Source organism: Cebidichthys violaceus, unplaced genomic scaffold, assembly GCF_023349555.1.
Source record: "Cebidichthys violaceus isolate CVI_PGR_0920_01 unplaced genomic scaffold, fCebVio1.0.p SCAF_35, whole genome shotgun sequence".
NCBI classification, from domain to species: domain Eukaryota; kingdom Metazoa; phylum Chordata; class Actinopteri; order Perciformes; family Stichaeidae; genus Cebidichthys; species Cebidichthys violaceus.
The window spans coordinates 857,876-874,272 of record NW_027176539.1 but is presented as its reverse complement, the minus strand read 5'-3'; the positions used below and the strand labels follow the sequence as shown (position 1 = coordinate 874,272).

The 16,397-nt window shown below is 48.9% G+C and overlaps 1 protein-coding gene across 3 annotated transcripts in view; it reads left to right on the top strand.

Moving 5' to 3' along the window:
• The window catches only part of fryl (furry homolog, like), a 34,640-nt gene extending 18,249 nt beyond the window's left edge, over positions 1 to 16,391 (top strand). For 2 of the 3 annotated variants that reach the window (XM_068725366.1, XM_068725365.1), the window contains 18 exons: positions 133 to 325; positions 816 to 937; positions 1,049 to 1,236; positions 1,413 to 1,507; positions 1,591 to 2,186; positions 2,304 to 2,572; positions 2,669 to 2,809; positions 3,646 to 3,846; positions 3,948 to 4,109; positions 4,756 to 4,830; positions 5,031 to 5,207; positions 6,245 to 6,427; positions 7,660 to 7,860; positions 10,596 to 11,014; positions 13,001 to 13,208; positions 13,319 to 13,468; positions 13,674 to 13,772; positions 14,538 to 16,391. In XM_068725366.1, the coding sequence (XP_068581467.1) occupies positions 133 to 325; positions 816 to 937; positions 1,049 to 1,236; positions 1,413 to 1,507; positions 1,591 to 2,186; positions 2,304 to 2,572; positions 2,669 to 2,809; positions 3,646 to 3,846; positions 3,948 to 4,109; positions 4,756 to 4,830; positions 5,031 to 5,207; positions 6,245 to 6,427; positions 7,660 to 7,860; positions 10,596 to 11,014; positions 13,001 to 13,208; positions 13,319 to 13,468; positions 13,674 to 13,772; positions 14,538 to 14,633 (3,575 nt within the window). In that variant the 3' untranslated portion in view covers positions 14,634 to 16,391. Of the gene's footprint in view, positions 1 to 132; positions 326 to 815; positions 938 to 1,048; positions 1,237 to 1,412; positions 1,508 to 1,590; positions 2,187 to 2,303; positions 2,573 to 2,668; positions 2,810 to 3,645; positions 3,847 to 3,947; positions 4,110 to 4,755; positions 4,867 to 5,030; positions 5,208 to 6,244; positions 6,428 to 7,659; positions 7,861 to 10,595; positions 11,015 to 13,000; positions 13,209 to 13,318; positions 13,469 to 13,673; positions 13,773 to 14,537 lie in introns of all 3 variants that reach the window. The other variant, XM_068725364.1, reaches the window with a different exon arrangement.
• The last annotated feature ends 6 nt before the right edge of the window (positions 16,392 to 16,397 follow it).

Here is a 16,397-nt window from a genome sequence, read left to right as displayed (position 1 = left end):
GAATATAAAACACTACTCAAGGTTAAACAAAGTGAAACCTTTGCTGAAAGATAAACTTAAAATAGAGAAAATGTGTATCTTGAAGGAGTATTCCACGCAGCTCAATGTGTCCCCCGTGTGTTGTTCCTGTAGGCGTGCAGGAGCTTTTGTCAGACTGTCAGCCGTCCCCGATGACGGACTCCGGCCTCAGCTCCAGCTCCACGTCCTCCAGCATCAGTCTCGGTGCCGCCCTCCCCCACCTGTCCCCCACGCTGCTCACCGAGGTCGACGCCACCGCTGAGCAGGACGAGAAGGTCAAGTCTCTCATCGAGTTCATCACCTCCAGGTGAGAGCAGAGCAACGCGTATCCTTGTGCTGCTGTTACCGTAGCTTCACCTCATGTATGATCTCACATGTGTTGTATCAACACTGTCCTGCACCACGTTGCTCATTCTGTTCAATGATTTGCTTTCATGCCTCCAGCAGTGTCTGAGAGGACCGGGTATTTTTATTTCACATTGCATGGTTTTGATTTTCCGGTTGGTGTCATATTGGCTCCTTTTGCCTGGTGTGATAACGTCAACTGATGTTTTGATGTGTGGTTCATAGCTTCAATGAGAGAGTTTCTGTATGAGGTTCTCCTCCACAGTCAGTGTTCTACTACAGTAGATATAAACTATCATAATCTACTTGTTCTGTACATTTATTATTAAAAAAAAAACCTCAAGCGTCAAAAAACAGGTGAACACGCTGACTCTGGACCTCGTACAAAAACATCCAAACCGTCCCGTTAACATGTGACGTGTTGCCTGATGTGTGTGTTCTTGTCCTTGCAGAAAACGAGGCCCGCTCTGGAACCACGAGGATGTGTCGCCCAAGAACCCAAACATCAAGAGCGCTGAGCAGCTGAGTGTTTTTGTCAGACACGTAGTGACCGTCTTCAAACATTCCCCGTCAGGTCCGTACGCTTCACGACTCCTCGTTGCCTCATTTTTACGGGTTTCGGCTCGAAGATGCCGGTATGATTTGGACAGCGTGATCACGTTCCGCCTGCACATCTCTTCCCCAGGTTTCCAGCTGGAGTCGTTGCTGAGCGAAGTAGCCCTTCAAACGGCGCTGTCTTGCTCCTCTCGCCACTACGCCGGCCGCTCGTTCCAGATTTTCAGGGCCCTCAAACAACCTCTGACCCTCGCCACGCTGTCTGACATTCTCTCTCGGCTGGTGGAGACCGTAGGAGACCCGGGAGAGGAGGCTCAGGTCAGAACGCAGAATGGTTTTAGTCTAGAGATGCACCGAGAGATCGGCCGCCGGTCGGAAACCGGTCGGGTGTCAGCTGATCGACACACACACACACACACACACACACACACAAACTCACCCGTATCCAGATGTTTCTGTCTGACGTTGTGACCTCTGGTGTTTCCTCTTCGTAGGGTTTTGTCATCGAACTACTCTTGACTCTGGAGTCGGGCATTGACACGCTAGCAGACACAGTCAAGAACTACGACCTCCTCACTGCCTTAGCTCAGTAAGTCCACTGATAACTCCGTCACATAACCACCATATGTAAGTCATTTGGTAAAAACAAACATTTTGTCATTTTATCCACAGGACCTCTGCCCGCGATCACCTGCTGGGCCCAAAGTTTGCCACCAACAGGAAAAGCACCGGCCAGCTGAACCTGAGCAGCGGCGGTCTGTTCCATTACGCTCACACTCGCAGCAACTCCCTTCGGGCGAGCCTGATGGGCGAGCGGAAGGCCGACAGGCGTCGGAGCAACACCCTGGACATCGCCGACCGGCTCGGCGGCAGCCACGGGAACCTGGCGCGCACGCGGAGCTTATCGTCACTAGGTGGCGGCGGGGGTCCAGGAGGGGAAGCCATCCCCCCCGTGGACCCTTCCAACCTGATGGCCACCGTGTTCTGGATCGCCGCCTCGCTGCTGGAGTCGGACTACGAGTTTGAGTACCTGCTGGCCCTGCGGCTCCTGAACAAGCTGCTGGGCCAGCTGCCTCTGGACCGCGTCGACAGCAGGGAGCGTCTGGAGAACGTCCAGGCCAAGCTGAAGTGGTACAGCTTCCCCGGGCTGCTGCAGCTCTTCCTGAAGGGCTTCACCTCTGCTTCTACTCAGGAGCTCACCATCCACCTGCTGAGCAAGCTCATCAGCGTCTCCAGACAGACGCTGGTCGACCCGTCGCAAGTGGCAGGTAAGCGTGCAGCACTGAGAATATACTGCTGACATGATCATGGATCTACCGTAGTAAAATAAATGATTAAATATGGAGCCACATCTCAGAGTTCCCCCCGTCTTCATGTGACTCTAGGTTTCCCTCTGAACATCCTGTGCCTCCTACCGCACCTGATCCAGCACTTCGACAGCCCGACCCCGTTCTGCAAGGAGACGGCCGACAAGATCGCCAAGCTGTGCGCGGAGGAGAAGTCCGCCACGCTGTCCAACCTGGCCCACATGATGAGCCTGTACAGCACGCACAGCTACTCCCGCGACTGCACCAACTGGATCAACGTGGTCTGCCGCTACCTCCACGACGCCTTCGCCGAGATAACCCTGAACCTGGTCACGTACCTGGCCGAGGTAGAGCGCCACGAAGATCAGACTTGTTGCCGTTTTAGTAACGCCGTGGTAGGATCGCACCAGTGATGTGTCTCTGTCTCTGTCTCCGTCTCTCAGTTGCTGGAGAAGGGCCTTCCCAGCATGCAGCAGTCCTTGTTGCAGATCATCTACAGCCTGCTGAGTCACATCGACCTATCGGCTGCCCCCGTCAAACAGTTCAACCTGGAGATCATGAAGATCATCGGCAAATATGTTCAGGTGAGCCCCCCCCCCCCCCCCCCCCCCTCACCCACCACTACCCGCTCTCGTTACGTTAAGAGGCGGAGCTCCCAGGATGATGCTGGTCAACGAGGCTTCTTGTCCAGGAGGTGGCAGTGTTCGCTAACACAGAAACAAAACCAGTTACCTGCTACTTGTCTTGGTCCGGGACAACGTGACACATTTTATTATTTAATTTTTTAGGTTTATGAATGGGCAAAACCAGATTTATTTAGCCACTCCCCCCCAAAAAACACCCCTCATAGTTGATATTCACATTTGAGATATTTTATTAATCGTTTGCTGATTTAATCGATTAATGGTTGCCGCTCTAAAGCTTGAGTGTGGCTCTCACGCCGAGGCAGAATTCCCCCTTTGGGGACAGTAAAGCAGATCTTCTTACTTCACATACGGTCTGATGTACGTGGAGGAACGGGTCTATAAATAAGCGGCACAGTTGTGCAACATGTCTATACAGGATGATTGTGTGGAAGCCTTTCACCAGCCTTACGACCCCGAGCGCTCTACGCTCCTCGCTCAGCGGCTGCCGCACCATTTACTGCCTCGGGGCCGATTCTGTACCGGCTCACTGCCGGTGTTTGCCATTGTGTTTGTGCGTAGACGGCACTGTGCGCTGTGACATTAACGCAGGCCGTACGCTGTAGACAAATGGTACGGAATGCAAAATGGCCTCGGAGATTCAGAGGCTGCTGTGGGTTGGGGGGGTTTGGTTCGTCCTTCTGAGGGAGGAATGCATCGCATTCATGAGTCCAGAGACACCTACACAGCCTGCTGTCTCACAATGGTCTCATTGTATCCCTGTTTGTTTCTCACAGAGCCCTCATTGGAAGGAGGCTCAGAACATTCTGAAGTTGGTGGTGTCCCGCTCAGCCAGCCTCGTCGTTCCCGACGACGTGCAGCGCTCCTACAGCACCGAGTCCTGCGGCTCTCCAGAAATCGCCTTCACGCGCATATTCAACAACTCCTCGAAGGAGCTGCCCGGCAAAACGCTGGACTTCCACTTTGACATCTCAGAGGTCGGTGTCCTCCCGCTCCAGAGCACTTCTTCCAGTGTTTTCACTTTGAGGATATGCTCTGTATTGTGTTTGTTGCTAACTGGCGTTATTTGACTCTATAGACGCCAATCATCGGGCATAAATACGGTGACCAGCGCACTGCGGCGGGCCGGAATGGAAAGCCGCAGGTGATTGCCGTGACGAGGAGTACGTCGTCCACGTCGTCCGGCTCCAACTCAAATGGTCTGGTGCCGGTAAGCTGGAAGAGGCCTCAACTGAGCCAGGTACCTACTCCAACACACACACACACACACACACACACACACACACACACACACACACACACACACCACATCCAACACACGTCATCCAACACACGTCATCCAACACACACACGTCATCCAACACACACACGTCATCCAACACACACACGTCATCCAACACACACACGACATCCAACACACACACGTCATCCAACACACACACCACATCCAACATACACACCACATCCAACACACACATGTCATCCAACACACACATGTCATCCAACACACATGTCATCCAACACACACACACACACCACATCCAACATACACACCACATCCAACACACGACATCCAACACACACACCACATCCAACATACACACCACATCCAACACACATGTCATCCAACACACACACGACATCCAACACACACACACACACACAACATCCAACACACGACATCCAACACACACCACATCCAACACACTCAATGGTCAGTAGAGAGAAAGCAGCTTTAACACACTTCAGCTTTGGCTTCATTCAGCAGAACCGCAGGTTTCCGCCTGGTGTAGATGAGTTCAGGCTGCAGTGTTTGTGAGAAACGGACTCTCTCTGTAATTGTGTGAGACCAGTTTCCTCATCGTGATGACGTGTTTCTGTTCCAGAGAAGAACCAGAGAGAGGCTGATGAATGTCCTGTCTTTATGCGGCCCGGAGTCTGGCGTTGCCAAAAATCCATCTGTAAGACTCCTCTCCTACTCTAAAGCCTCTGACAAGGTCTCTGTACAGTCACTGTTAAAGACACCGCTGTTGTTACTGCATTGCTCTGTTTGTTGGTGTGATTTTGATTTCACATTTGTTTGAATGTTTTTCAGTGGACATACGGCGCTTGTATTTTACCTTTTGACAACAACGAGCCTCTCGACTTCCTTTCTGTGCAGGTGGTGTTCTCGTCCAATGAGGATCTGGACTCGGCGGACCAGCAGACCAGTCTCATACCCACCGTGGAGGAGGTGGTCAGAGAAGAGGACTTGCAGGGAGAAGACACGGGCAGCGAGCAGCAGTTTGGTGTCTTCAAGGACTTTGACTTCTTAGATGTGGAGCTGGAGGATGCTGAGGTGAGAAATGACTGTGTGTGTGTGTGTGTGTGTGTGTGTGTGTGTGTGTGTGTGTGTGTGTGTGTGTGTGTGTGTGTGTGTGTGTGTGTGTGTGTGTCAAGGTGAAGTAGCCTCATAACTGCAGTAATTATGAAAAGGTAATAAACTGAAGGACATACGAAAGAGCCGATAGTGGACAGTATAAATATGTCATCTTAGAAAGACATAAATCATCTTTAAAAGACCACAATTTCTAAATCCACTCGAATGGTTTGAAGAGCAGAGAGCCTGATTCAAGTACAATCTGAATCTTTAGTGTTTTAAGTCTCTCATCAACACAGACTCACTACCAGATGGAGGCAGTGGCAGCTCAGTGCTGTAGAGCTAGAATCAGTGTTTTAGTGAATGGAGTCTGGTGTCTCTGTAGAGATCAGAGATAACAGAAAGGTCTGTCTGACAGCGAGGTGAAGAGGAGAGAACATCCTAAGAACCTCACACTAACACTACAGAACATCACTACCGTCTCTTTAATGTGCTGTTTGTCCACATTTCTGTGTCTTGTAACTGTCTTAAGTCTACTAACACACCTATTCCTTCTCTTCTCTTGCCACAAGGAGTTGCAGGTAAGTCTGTGGTCCACAAAGCTTTTTGTTTCTTAGAGATGACGTTCTCTGCCGTGTTCCTGGTGTCGCTCCGTGTTGTCGCCAAATAAAGTTCTTCAGGACTCTTTGATTTGAAACTGTGGTTGTGAACCTTTTTCCTTTCATAGTTTTAGAACGTTGCATCATTTACCATCCCGTCATATGGAGGGAAATCATCTCACCCACTCATGCATTTACTTTTTTTGATTGTGGAATGTTGTCGTCTTGTGCTTTTTTTTTTGTTTTGTAAAATGTTACCCAAACCCTGCTTGTGTGTGTGTGTGTGTGTGTCTCTGTGTGTGTGTGTGTGTGTGTGTGTGTGTGTGTGTGTGTGTGTGTGTGTGTGTGTGTGTGTGTGTGTGTGTGTGTGTGTGCGCTGCTCCGTCTCACCGCTGTCTCTTGCCGTTGTCCCTGCAGGGGGAGAGCATGGACAACTTCAACTGGGGGGTGCGTCGTCGCTCCCTGGAGAGCATGGACAAAGGGGACACGCCGTCCCTGCAGGAGTGTCAGTACGCCGGCAGCACGCCGAGCCTCAACCTCACCAACCATGAGGACACGGACGAGTCGTCCGAGGAGGAGGTACTCACCCGCTCTGGCCTTGTAAGTCTCACTCTAGTTAGGGTCCCCACCCCCCCCCCCCTCCCAAACCCAACCCACCATGCTCCTCACACGGCCCGCTGGCATGGTGTGTGTGTGTGTGTGTGTGTGTGTGTGTGTGTGTGTGTGTGTGTGTGTGTGTGTGTGTGTGTGTGTGTGTGTGTGTGTACTGAGCTGGACCTGGGCCTAGATGCTTGCTTCTTCGCTGGTGGTGGTAGACGCTCCCCCCCCCCCCCCCTCCTCCTCCTTCAAACCTCAGCCCCTCCTCCTCTGACTGCTAGATTAATGCTACTTTATTCTTTCTCATAGTTGCTTTTGATTTTTTTCCCCCCCGATAGGTAAGTACAGTTTAGGAAAACTCACTGATGATTTTTGAGGAGACGTATTTAGACTCAACTATGACGAGACTTCAGTCCAGCAGCATCTTCCTCTGCTTCGTTTCGGGCCGCCCGTCTCTAACTCTTCTTCTCTTTTTGTGTTGCTTTACAAGCCAAAGCTGCCAAATAGTGATAAGTCCATTAATATTCATGCTTCCCCTCCAGTCTAATGGGGCTGTTTGCTCACTCTCTTCTTCAGTAGTAGTAGAGACACCTGCCATAATGATTTGGACTGTACCAAATGTCATTTTTTACATTCAAGGCTTCTATTGAGGTTTTTGAATGAAGCTTCAAATGTCAGATATGATGATGTCGTAACCCTAAAAAATAGATTTCTTGTTATTGTTGTTTATATTATTTATGGTGCTGTTAGATTACTTTGTGCCGCCATGAAAATGTAGTTTTTTAAAGGCTAAACACTTTATGGATTAAAGCAGGATATTTCGTCAGATAAAAATATTTAAAAGCAAAAAAATTTCCATAAATGTGGACTTTGTGTCATTGAAAAATGTTTGGATTAAATGAGTCGAAAACAAACGCAGCCGCCGCTGAAATATAATTCTGCAAAAAGTAAAATACTAATAATATTAAAGTCGCCTGATCTTTGTTTGACACGGTACAGAAACACTGTTTAAACACAATGGAGGAAAGAAAGCTGTTGATTTAGAATTATGATGTTATGAATGAAGCCTCAGACTGTTTGCTACATCCCTCATTTTAACATAAAATCCATATAAACATGTTTTTAAAGTTCCCCTGAAGTACATTAGTTCGGTCTGTGTCGCCCTCAGCGTAAACCAGACGACGACTCGTAACACAGTCCGTCTCGTTTGTGTGTTTTTATTTTCTCTCCTCCAGCTCAACAGCGACTCTGCGGCCGACGACGCGGCCTCTAACCACGCGGACTCGCTGCATCGCTCCCACGAGTCGTCCGGCGGCGCCCCGACCGAGGAGGCCTCCGCCCCGCCCTCCCTGCCCCCCCTCCGCTCCCTCCCTCGACTGGATAGCCCCAGTCTGGAGACGGCCCACTCAGACAGCGCCGGCAGCCAGCTGCCTGAGGTGCGATTAATCGGGTGGAGCAATAAACCGTGGCGCTCGGGTGCTTTCTAGCTCGCCTTTTTTTTATCTTTCTACTTCTTCTCCTTCTTGCTGTTCGACCTTTTATCTGCTTTTGCGGTACTTCTTGGCTCGTCTCCCGTTGACACACGGGATCAGCTCCGGGGGTTAAAGTGCCGGTTCTGTCTGCCTCCTCTGACTCCTCCTCCTACCGCCGCTCGCTTTGTTGCTTTGCTCTGGGTGACGGGGGTGCTGAAGGCTAGCTCTTGCACCTTTTCTTTTATGTGGTTTGATACTCAAACTTGCTGAGTTTGAGTATCAAACTTGCTGAAACTTTGCTGAAACGTTGCTTGCTTGATGTGATTTTTGGGGGAGAGGTGGAAGAGATGGAAACCAAAGCTCACCTCAGGTTAGCTGTCACTGCTCACCTTTAATAACACGGCCACTGACCACTCCCACTAAATCCTCCCTTAAACACTTGGACTCCAGCTCCTTTATCTGCGGCAGAAGCATGTGTGAGTATAACAACGCTGTTAACCGAGAAACCAATTAAACCCTTCTTTTTTTTTCAATTTGCTACCATATTAACATGCCAGAGCATGTGTTGTGATGAGCAGCTTCGCTATCTACTGCTACTGACGCTCATCACTGATACTAACAATGGTGAGTATGTCAGAGTTTAGATGTAGAGATTAGAGGAGTAGAGCCACACAGAGGTTTGGGTTCATTTCTTGGTGTTAGAGTCGCGATTCAGTGCGACGTACAGAGAGAAGAAACAAACTAATGCAGAATAAGTTTTGTTTTCACTTATTTTAAACGGAGAGTTGAACAAGACAAACACAGAACTCTGGCTGGGCTTTGAGGTGGCATCTCGCCTTCTGGCGTCTTTGGTAAAACGTTGATATTTTTCATTATACACACTTTTTGTATAACACGGTACAAACACTTTCCCAGAAGGCAGCAGGTCTCATTAAAGCCCCGATCACACGGAGACGCGTCGCTAGAAACGCTCGTTAACCAATCAGAGGCGGGCTTCACCACTTAACCGCTGACTTCCTGTTTTCGATGCCGGTCGTTGTGGTCGTTACAGACATTGATATTACAGGTCGTCTCCTCACCCAACAGCAGAGCAACAAGCAGAGCTCGATGTCTGCATTTAATCCATTGTATCGAGCCGCGCGCTAATCGGGTTGTTGTTGTTGCTCTAACCTCGGCACAGGTTGCTAACGGCTAACGGCTCCCCTTTACAGGCATCGATCTACACTCGGTGTGGTCTGAGTTCAGACCGTGACCGCCGCTGTGGTCCGAGTCAATTACCCGTTTCAGCCCTAATAGGGTTCATAGTCTGAGCTCATGCATATTTATCGTGATCAGGCGCTGTTATACCAAGAACTGAAAGCAACTTTCTAGGAACTCAACCCAGCCAACGGTCTCAAGATCATCCCAAGGACATCTCCCCCATCACGGCCCCCCCCCCCCCCCCAGCTCTTAGCGTAATGAGCCCGAGATAAAACCATCAATACTGTCCAGCAGGACCGCCGGACCACTTCTAAAAGCTTTCTGTAATATAGCTGCTGCCTCCGTGCCTCACTCCGCGTTCCTCTAATGCGTCCGTCTGTTAAATAAGACGAGCAGAAGACGGGACTAAAACAAGCGCTCTTAATTTAGAACCCCTTCTCCGACATCAAGTCCCTCCTCGGTGTTTACAGACGGGAGCTAATGTGATCAAATCTGAACGTGGATGTTTAAACGGTTCCTTCTCTTGATTGATTTTTGTCAGAATCAGGAGCCGTCGTTCATGTGTAGTTATGGAGTGCAGGTCACACGTCCGTCCACTCGGATGTAAACGTCTCTCTGCGTCGAGGTCGAGTGTTTCATGGTATTTCGGTGATATATTGATATTGGCTTCTGTTTATGGATTCTGTTCCTTTTCTGTAATTCCTCATGAGGGACGTTCTCTTATAGAGAGACGTAAAGAGATCTCAGAGGAAGGGAGTCTCGTTAAAAGTCTCGTACATTTGAAGCTAATGTGTGTCCTTAAGTGTCGGCCGTAGAAGTCTTAATTCAACCTATTAAAGAGGCTCCGACATTAATCTGACTTCTCAAAGGGATATTAAGAGTCATGGATATGGAGGACTGAAGCTGCCACTGTGATAAATACAAAATAATATAATAAAGAAAGAAAGGAAGAGATAAAGGCCTCCGCTATCAAATAAATGTGCTCAGAAATAGAAAATTATATTAATAAAATGAAGATTAAGATTCACCCATTGACTCCTAACCGGACAGAAATAATTACAGATAAATATAGAAAATAATAAGAATAGACAGTGTACACCAGGCTAATATATATAATTTGATGAAGTAAAATGCATTTATTCACTTTGGATAAATAGGGAAATAAATAAAGGATATATTTGAAAATAAAACAAAAAAGTAAGTTGTTAAATAAATAAACACATTATACATTTTTTTTCTCTATTTCTGTGCATATTTATTTATTTTCAAATTAACCTGCACAATTATTTTTTTTTATAACTTAAGCTTTTATTTCTTCATTTGTTTCCTTATTATTTTGTTTATTTATTGAATTATTATTATTTATTATGATGGCAGCTCTAGTCCTCCATACAGGACAACCAGGCCATCATATTTAACATTTAATGTTCAGTGTTTTATTTCTGTGGCATCATCTGTCAAACCTGCTCCTGAGCGCCCCCTTCTGGCTTGTTTCGCAGGACGCCGTGAGCGTGACGGCGGCGGACGAGCTGAGCAGCAGTGTGAGCGAGGACACGGGGTTCTGCAGCGCCCCCCCTCTGCCCTCTGACCCGTCAGAGCTGTGCTACCTCCCAGACTCGCAGGACCCTCACGATGCTCAGGAACCGCAGGAGACCCAGGACCCTCGGGAAGACCTGGATCCAGCCCCCCCTCCCCCGCCGGCCATAGACACTCCACCGGGGTCCCTCTGCGATGAGGAGTCCCAAATGGTCCTCCCTCTAGCGCTGCCCTTGCCCATGCCACCAGAGACTAAGCCAGACCCCGATCCAGACCCAGACAGCACCTGTGGCTCTGGGTGGGAGGAGGACGTGACTCAGGCCCTGAAGGAGCTGGATGAGCGCTGTGAGGAAGAGGAAGCCGACTTCTCTGGCATGTCCAGGTGAGTCTGGATCAAGACCACCCCACATGGTTTCACAGAGCATCTGAAAAGATGCACCTCATGATTCCCTCCATCAGTGATCTGTATAAATCCTCTTATAGCGGTAACCTAAAGGACTAATTAGTACTGGTCTCTGGGTTTTTAACCCCACCAAAACCCGATGTGAGGTGAGTTTCTGCTCGTTTTGTACCGTCAAAGATACATGGAACAGTTTACGCTTCCATCCAGAAGAGGAAAACCAAAGCAAAGCTAACGCTAGCTCAGCTGTTTCACTCTGATAACTTAAGATTCAGACGACCGACGACTAAAATCCTCCACGATCTAAAAAAATGTGGCTTAAAACTGGATAAAAAGTCACTTTATGACAGACGACCACAACGCTGACGCTGCACAAAGAGGATATGACATCATTGACGTTGTTTAAAGTTCCTCAGGTTTGAAATTTGTTGGAAGCATTTGGGGTAATGTGAGTGCACAAGTCAACCGAGCATCTAACGGGTGTTTTAAGTGAAAAGACGAGCTTTTCTTATCATTTTTAACGTTTTGATTGAGGTCGTATATCAGTCGGTTAAACAACAGTTTGGGTACGGCTGCTTCGTGGATTACGGTATCTGTGAGGTGAACACTTCCCAGAGGGGGCTGATGGGTAATGTCCTCCCTGGCGTTGCTCCCCATGTGGGCCGGAACTGTGAAGGTGGACGCATTTAATCATCCCTTCCTCAAGGTGGGCCAATTCTGGCTGGAGGTCAGCTGTAAATCTAGAAATCACACCGAACAAACATGCAAACACACACACACACACACACACACACACACACAGAGCCGCTCTCTTAGCCTCTTACTCGCATACACTACTCTACTCAAGCTCCTTCACTCAGCTAAGCCACGCGTGATTCATAGGCGAGTGTGTTAGTGAGGCGCACTCTGACTGATTGTCTGAAAACAGCGTCGTGGCTCTAGTGTTGTTTCTCTCTGTGTGTGAGGATTTGTGTGTGTGTGTGTGTGTGTGTGTGTGTGTGTGTGTGGGAGAGAGAGAGAGAGAGAGAGAGAGAGAGAGAAAAACAACTCGCCAACGTTCTACCTGCTGCGAATGTTGGCTGGCTGTGTGTGTGTGTGTGTGTGTGTGTGTGTGTGTGTGTGTGTGTGTGTGTGTGTGTGTGTGTGTGTGTGTGTGTGTGTGTGTGTGTGTGTGTGTGTGTGTGTGTGTGTGTGTGTGTGTGTGTGTGTGTGTGTGTGTGAGAGCCGATGCCTAGCTGGTGTCGAGCTCCCTGCAGTCCTGTGTGGGATGGGTGTGCAGTGCGCTAGTGCTGTTAGCAGTTGCAGCACAGTCGAGCTGCAGACGAGGGGAGAGAGTTAAAGGAGAGAGAGAAGAGAGAGAGAGAAGCGATAGTTGGGGTGAGGATGAGGACAGAGACTGTGTCCGCCACGGCGCTCGGCAGCGCCGGCTTTAGATACTTATATTCTGTCTGCTTCTTCAGGCTGTTTGGTCCGACGGGCCTGTGAGTATCTCTGTGTGTGTGTGTGTGTGTGTGTGTGTGGGTGTGTGGGTGTGTGTGTGGGTGGGTGGGTGGGTGGCAGAGACAGAGACAGAGATGTTTGCTTGATGCTAAAATGCTAACGGTTCATATGTTGTTGTTGTGCTGGAGCACTGCAGTGGATTAGAGCTCTCAAAATACTGCAGCAAGATCTGCAGTGAGGGAGGCAGAGATGCAGCGACGTAAGAGTTGTTTACCAGCAGCAGAGCGTGTGTGTGTGTGTGTGTGTGTGTGTGTGTGTGTGTGTGTGTGTGTGTGTGTGTGTGTGTGTGTGTGTGTGTGTGTGTGTGTGTGTGTGTGTGTGTGTGTGTGTGTGTTTACATTTGTCATTCAGTAAAAACAGACTGAGGGGAGTGTGTGACACGTCGGATTGTTGCTCATTGGCCATGTGTGTGTGTGTGTGTGTGTGTGTGTGTGTGTGTGTGTGTGCGTGCGTGCGTGCGTGTTTCAGTCAAGATGAAGGTGACGCAGACTGCTTCCCGGAGATCCAGGCCTCCCCCCCCCCTTCGCCCTTCCTCTCCGCCATCCTGGCGGCGTTCCAGCCCGTCGCCTGTGACAACGAGGAGGACGCCTGGCGTTGCCATGTTAACCAGATGCTGTCGGACTCGGACGGTTCCTCCGCCGTTTACACGTTCCACGTGTTCTCCAGACTCTTTCAGGTAAACGGGCCCCCCCCCCGTGAAAAGCTGCAGGGCTGCCCTTCTTCGTCTAGTGAGCGATACGATCCCTTTTTTTTAATCCACGTCCGTTTTTTGGTTTTGATTCACAGAGCATGCAGAGGAAGTTTGGCTCCATCACGCGCTCGTCCGTTCGCTTTCTCGGCGAGCGGCTCCAGCGGATGGGCAATCACTTCCTCAGCTCCCTGGAAGTCATGACGTCTCGCTCGCAGTGTCCCACCGTGCTGCTGGACGCGGAGACGGTGAGGCTGTTCTGCATGGTTGTATCCATTCATTTAGGTCAAAAGAAACAAGCTAAAATCCACCGTCTTATCATTAAAGACGGTGCTGCATGTCATAGTCCTCAATGTGTGCGTGTGTCCCGCTGTAGACATTTTTTCCGTCGCGTACCGTGCGTGCGTCGTTGTGGGTTAATGTGTGTGTGGTGTCCTGTCTTGCTGTTTGTAGCTGGTCTCTTGTGGACTGTTGGAGACTCTGAAGTTTAGTGTGCTGGAGTTGCAGGAACACCTGGACACCTACAACGCCAAGAGAGAAGCGGCAGAACTTGTAAGTCGCCGAATCTTCTTTTTCCCCGACTCTGTCTTTTGAACCTTTGTCCCTCGGGACTCGTTGTCTCACATCCGCTCCAGTTTAAGTTGCTGTGTCAGGATATATATGAGTGTGTGTGTGGGACTCTAAAGAACTGTCTCACGGTAGCCTTTCATCTCTAGAGAGATGGACTTAGGAAGCTTGTGTAAATTGCCCTTTATCCCTCTGCCATCTCGCCACGGAAGCACCAGGAGGACACGGAGACAAATAGCTGATGCTGTGCGAGATGAGCCCGTCTCATGCAGACGTCGTGCTGGGTTAGGAGCAGCTTCAGCAGCCGTTTAGTGTCTGCATCGCTAGTGACATCCTCCTGCTGAAGGGATAAAAATAACCCTCGACGCTCCTAAATCAGTTATGGGGAGGCCGAGGCCGGAGAAGCTGTGAGGAGGGGGGAGGAGGGGGAGGGGAATGAAGAGGAGAGAGATGAGATCGCAGAGGGGTTCTGGGATGCAGGGACTCTAATTGAATGAGACGGCAACGGTCCCTGGAGGACCAGATAGCGTCCCGTGCTCTGGAGCAGGCCTTCTTTAATTCACTAAGTACAACACTCTTATTAGATCTCCTCCCCGACCAGCCTTTGTTATAAACATACACAAATGTAGATGCATAGAGGGGGGGGGGGGGGGGGGGGGGGGGGCTCTGTTTTATCTTCCTCTCTCTCCCGTCCCTCATGTTTTTCTCTCTCGTCTTGTCTTTTTTTTTTTTTTACCCATACCTGTCCAGTGGCTGGAGAACTGCAGGAAAACATTCGGGGACAAAGACAGCAGCCAGAGACACAATACTCACGCACAGGTAGGACCAGAACACGTCCGTGTCTGATGGCTGCATAAATACTCACAGCATAGATGTCTCCTGTGTCTCCTGTGTCTCCTGTGACAAGAGAAATCTGAAACCCAAAGGGAAGAAATGTATATTTATTATGTTGCATTTATTAATCTGAACGCCATCACTCACATGTCCACGTAGAAGGAGAAGTTGTCGCCGTGCAGCCAATCAAATGGCTTCATTGGACATTCATATTTGCATGGAGAGACGCTTGACTGTCACTCGAGCTGCTTCCACACGACGACGCTTTCCATTTTAAAACGCAGATCTTTTGTTTACACTGAGCGTCCGCAAAGTTTTAGAGGAGTTTAGAAACGCTACCGAGAGCCGAGCACGTTTGAAAACTCGTGGTGTGAACAGGAGGAACCGCATGAGACGACGGAGACGTCCCGCGTTCTCTACTTGACCGTCTCTTAGCAGTCGCGGCGTGTCCTTCTCTGATTCGTCACGCCTCTATCACATGACCCTTTTTCCTGAAGTCCAGCGGCGGTATCGGACGTCTGAAGTCACGGTTAGCGGCTTTGAGGAGGACGATGGACACAAAACGGAGGACTTTCCTTTTCTTATAAACTAAATGTAACTAAAAAGAAACGGTCTACTTCCTGTCTACACCGGGACCCGCACGCCCAGTGTACGTGAATACCGAGATCATTTCTAAAACGATGCCGAAACGCGGAGAAACCGGCGTTTTAAAACCGAAAGCGATCTCCGTATTAGTGTGGATGAAGCCTCAGAACAACAACCTCAAGTCTCCTCCTCCTCTAACTCACAAACAGGAAGTCCACATGTTGTCCATTAAACAGCATGTGACCTTCCCTGCATGTCGGCCCAGTTAGACGCCGCCGTGGTTCTTTCTGTTCAACACCACTAACACGCTGAGCTCTGGCTGAATAATATATAGATATATATGCAATATATATGTGTGTTTTAATCATCATAGCGGTCAATCTGAGCGATAAACATATTACGAAAGACCGCGATGTTACACTCAGGGATTATTATTATTATAGCATTTTGTTGTGTTTTATCGCATACTGAGTACACTTACAGCTTATATAATGAACTAAGATCTGTTTGTTTTAGTCGACAGTTGTTGACATTTCTGACTTGAAGCTTCTTCCACTAATCTGTGGATTCACGCTCACAGCTTCCCTCTCAGCTCGCTGTCTTGAGGCCTTTACACACCGGAGGCGTGACGAGTGCAAAATATGACGACGACGCGAAAACGCAGAAATACTCCCGTGTGAATATTTCCCATTCAAAACTTTTCATACCGGCAGCAAAGCGAAATTTGCAAACGTTGCAGCACTTTTTCAAAATAAGGTTTGAATAAACCAGGATCCTATTGGCCCAGCGTCTGTTTTATTGAGTTTCCTTTTATTAAAATGTTTTGAGTGAATTTGAGTCCCTCTGGTAAACAGTTACACAGTGTATATGTCTAGGGCTTTTATTGTGAAAGGTAAGAACTTAAGGAGTGGATCCATCGACTGTAGATAAGAAGTGGACGTAGTCTCCCATTGGTTTGTGGACCGATGTTATGAGGCCTCGAGTTCGGCCATTTTGCCGTCGCCATGTTGTTTTTTTCCCGATGAACGGACGTGACCATATTTGGACTGAGTGACGTAGAGACGCTGAAACTAGAGATTGAGACCATAAACTCATGTTTACAATGTTTACTGAGGGAATAAATCAAGAGAGAAGTAGAGTCATTTTAGACTAGACTTCTATACAACCAGAGGAGTCGCCCCCTGGTGGACA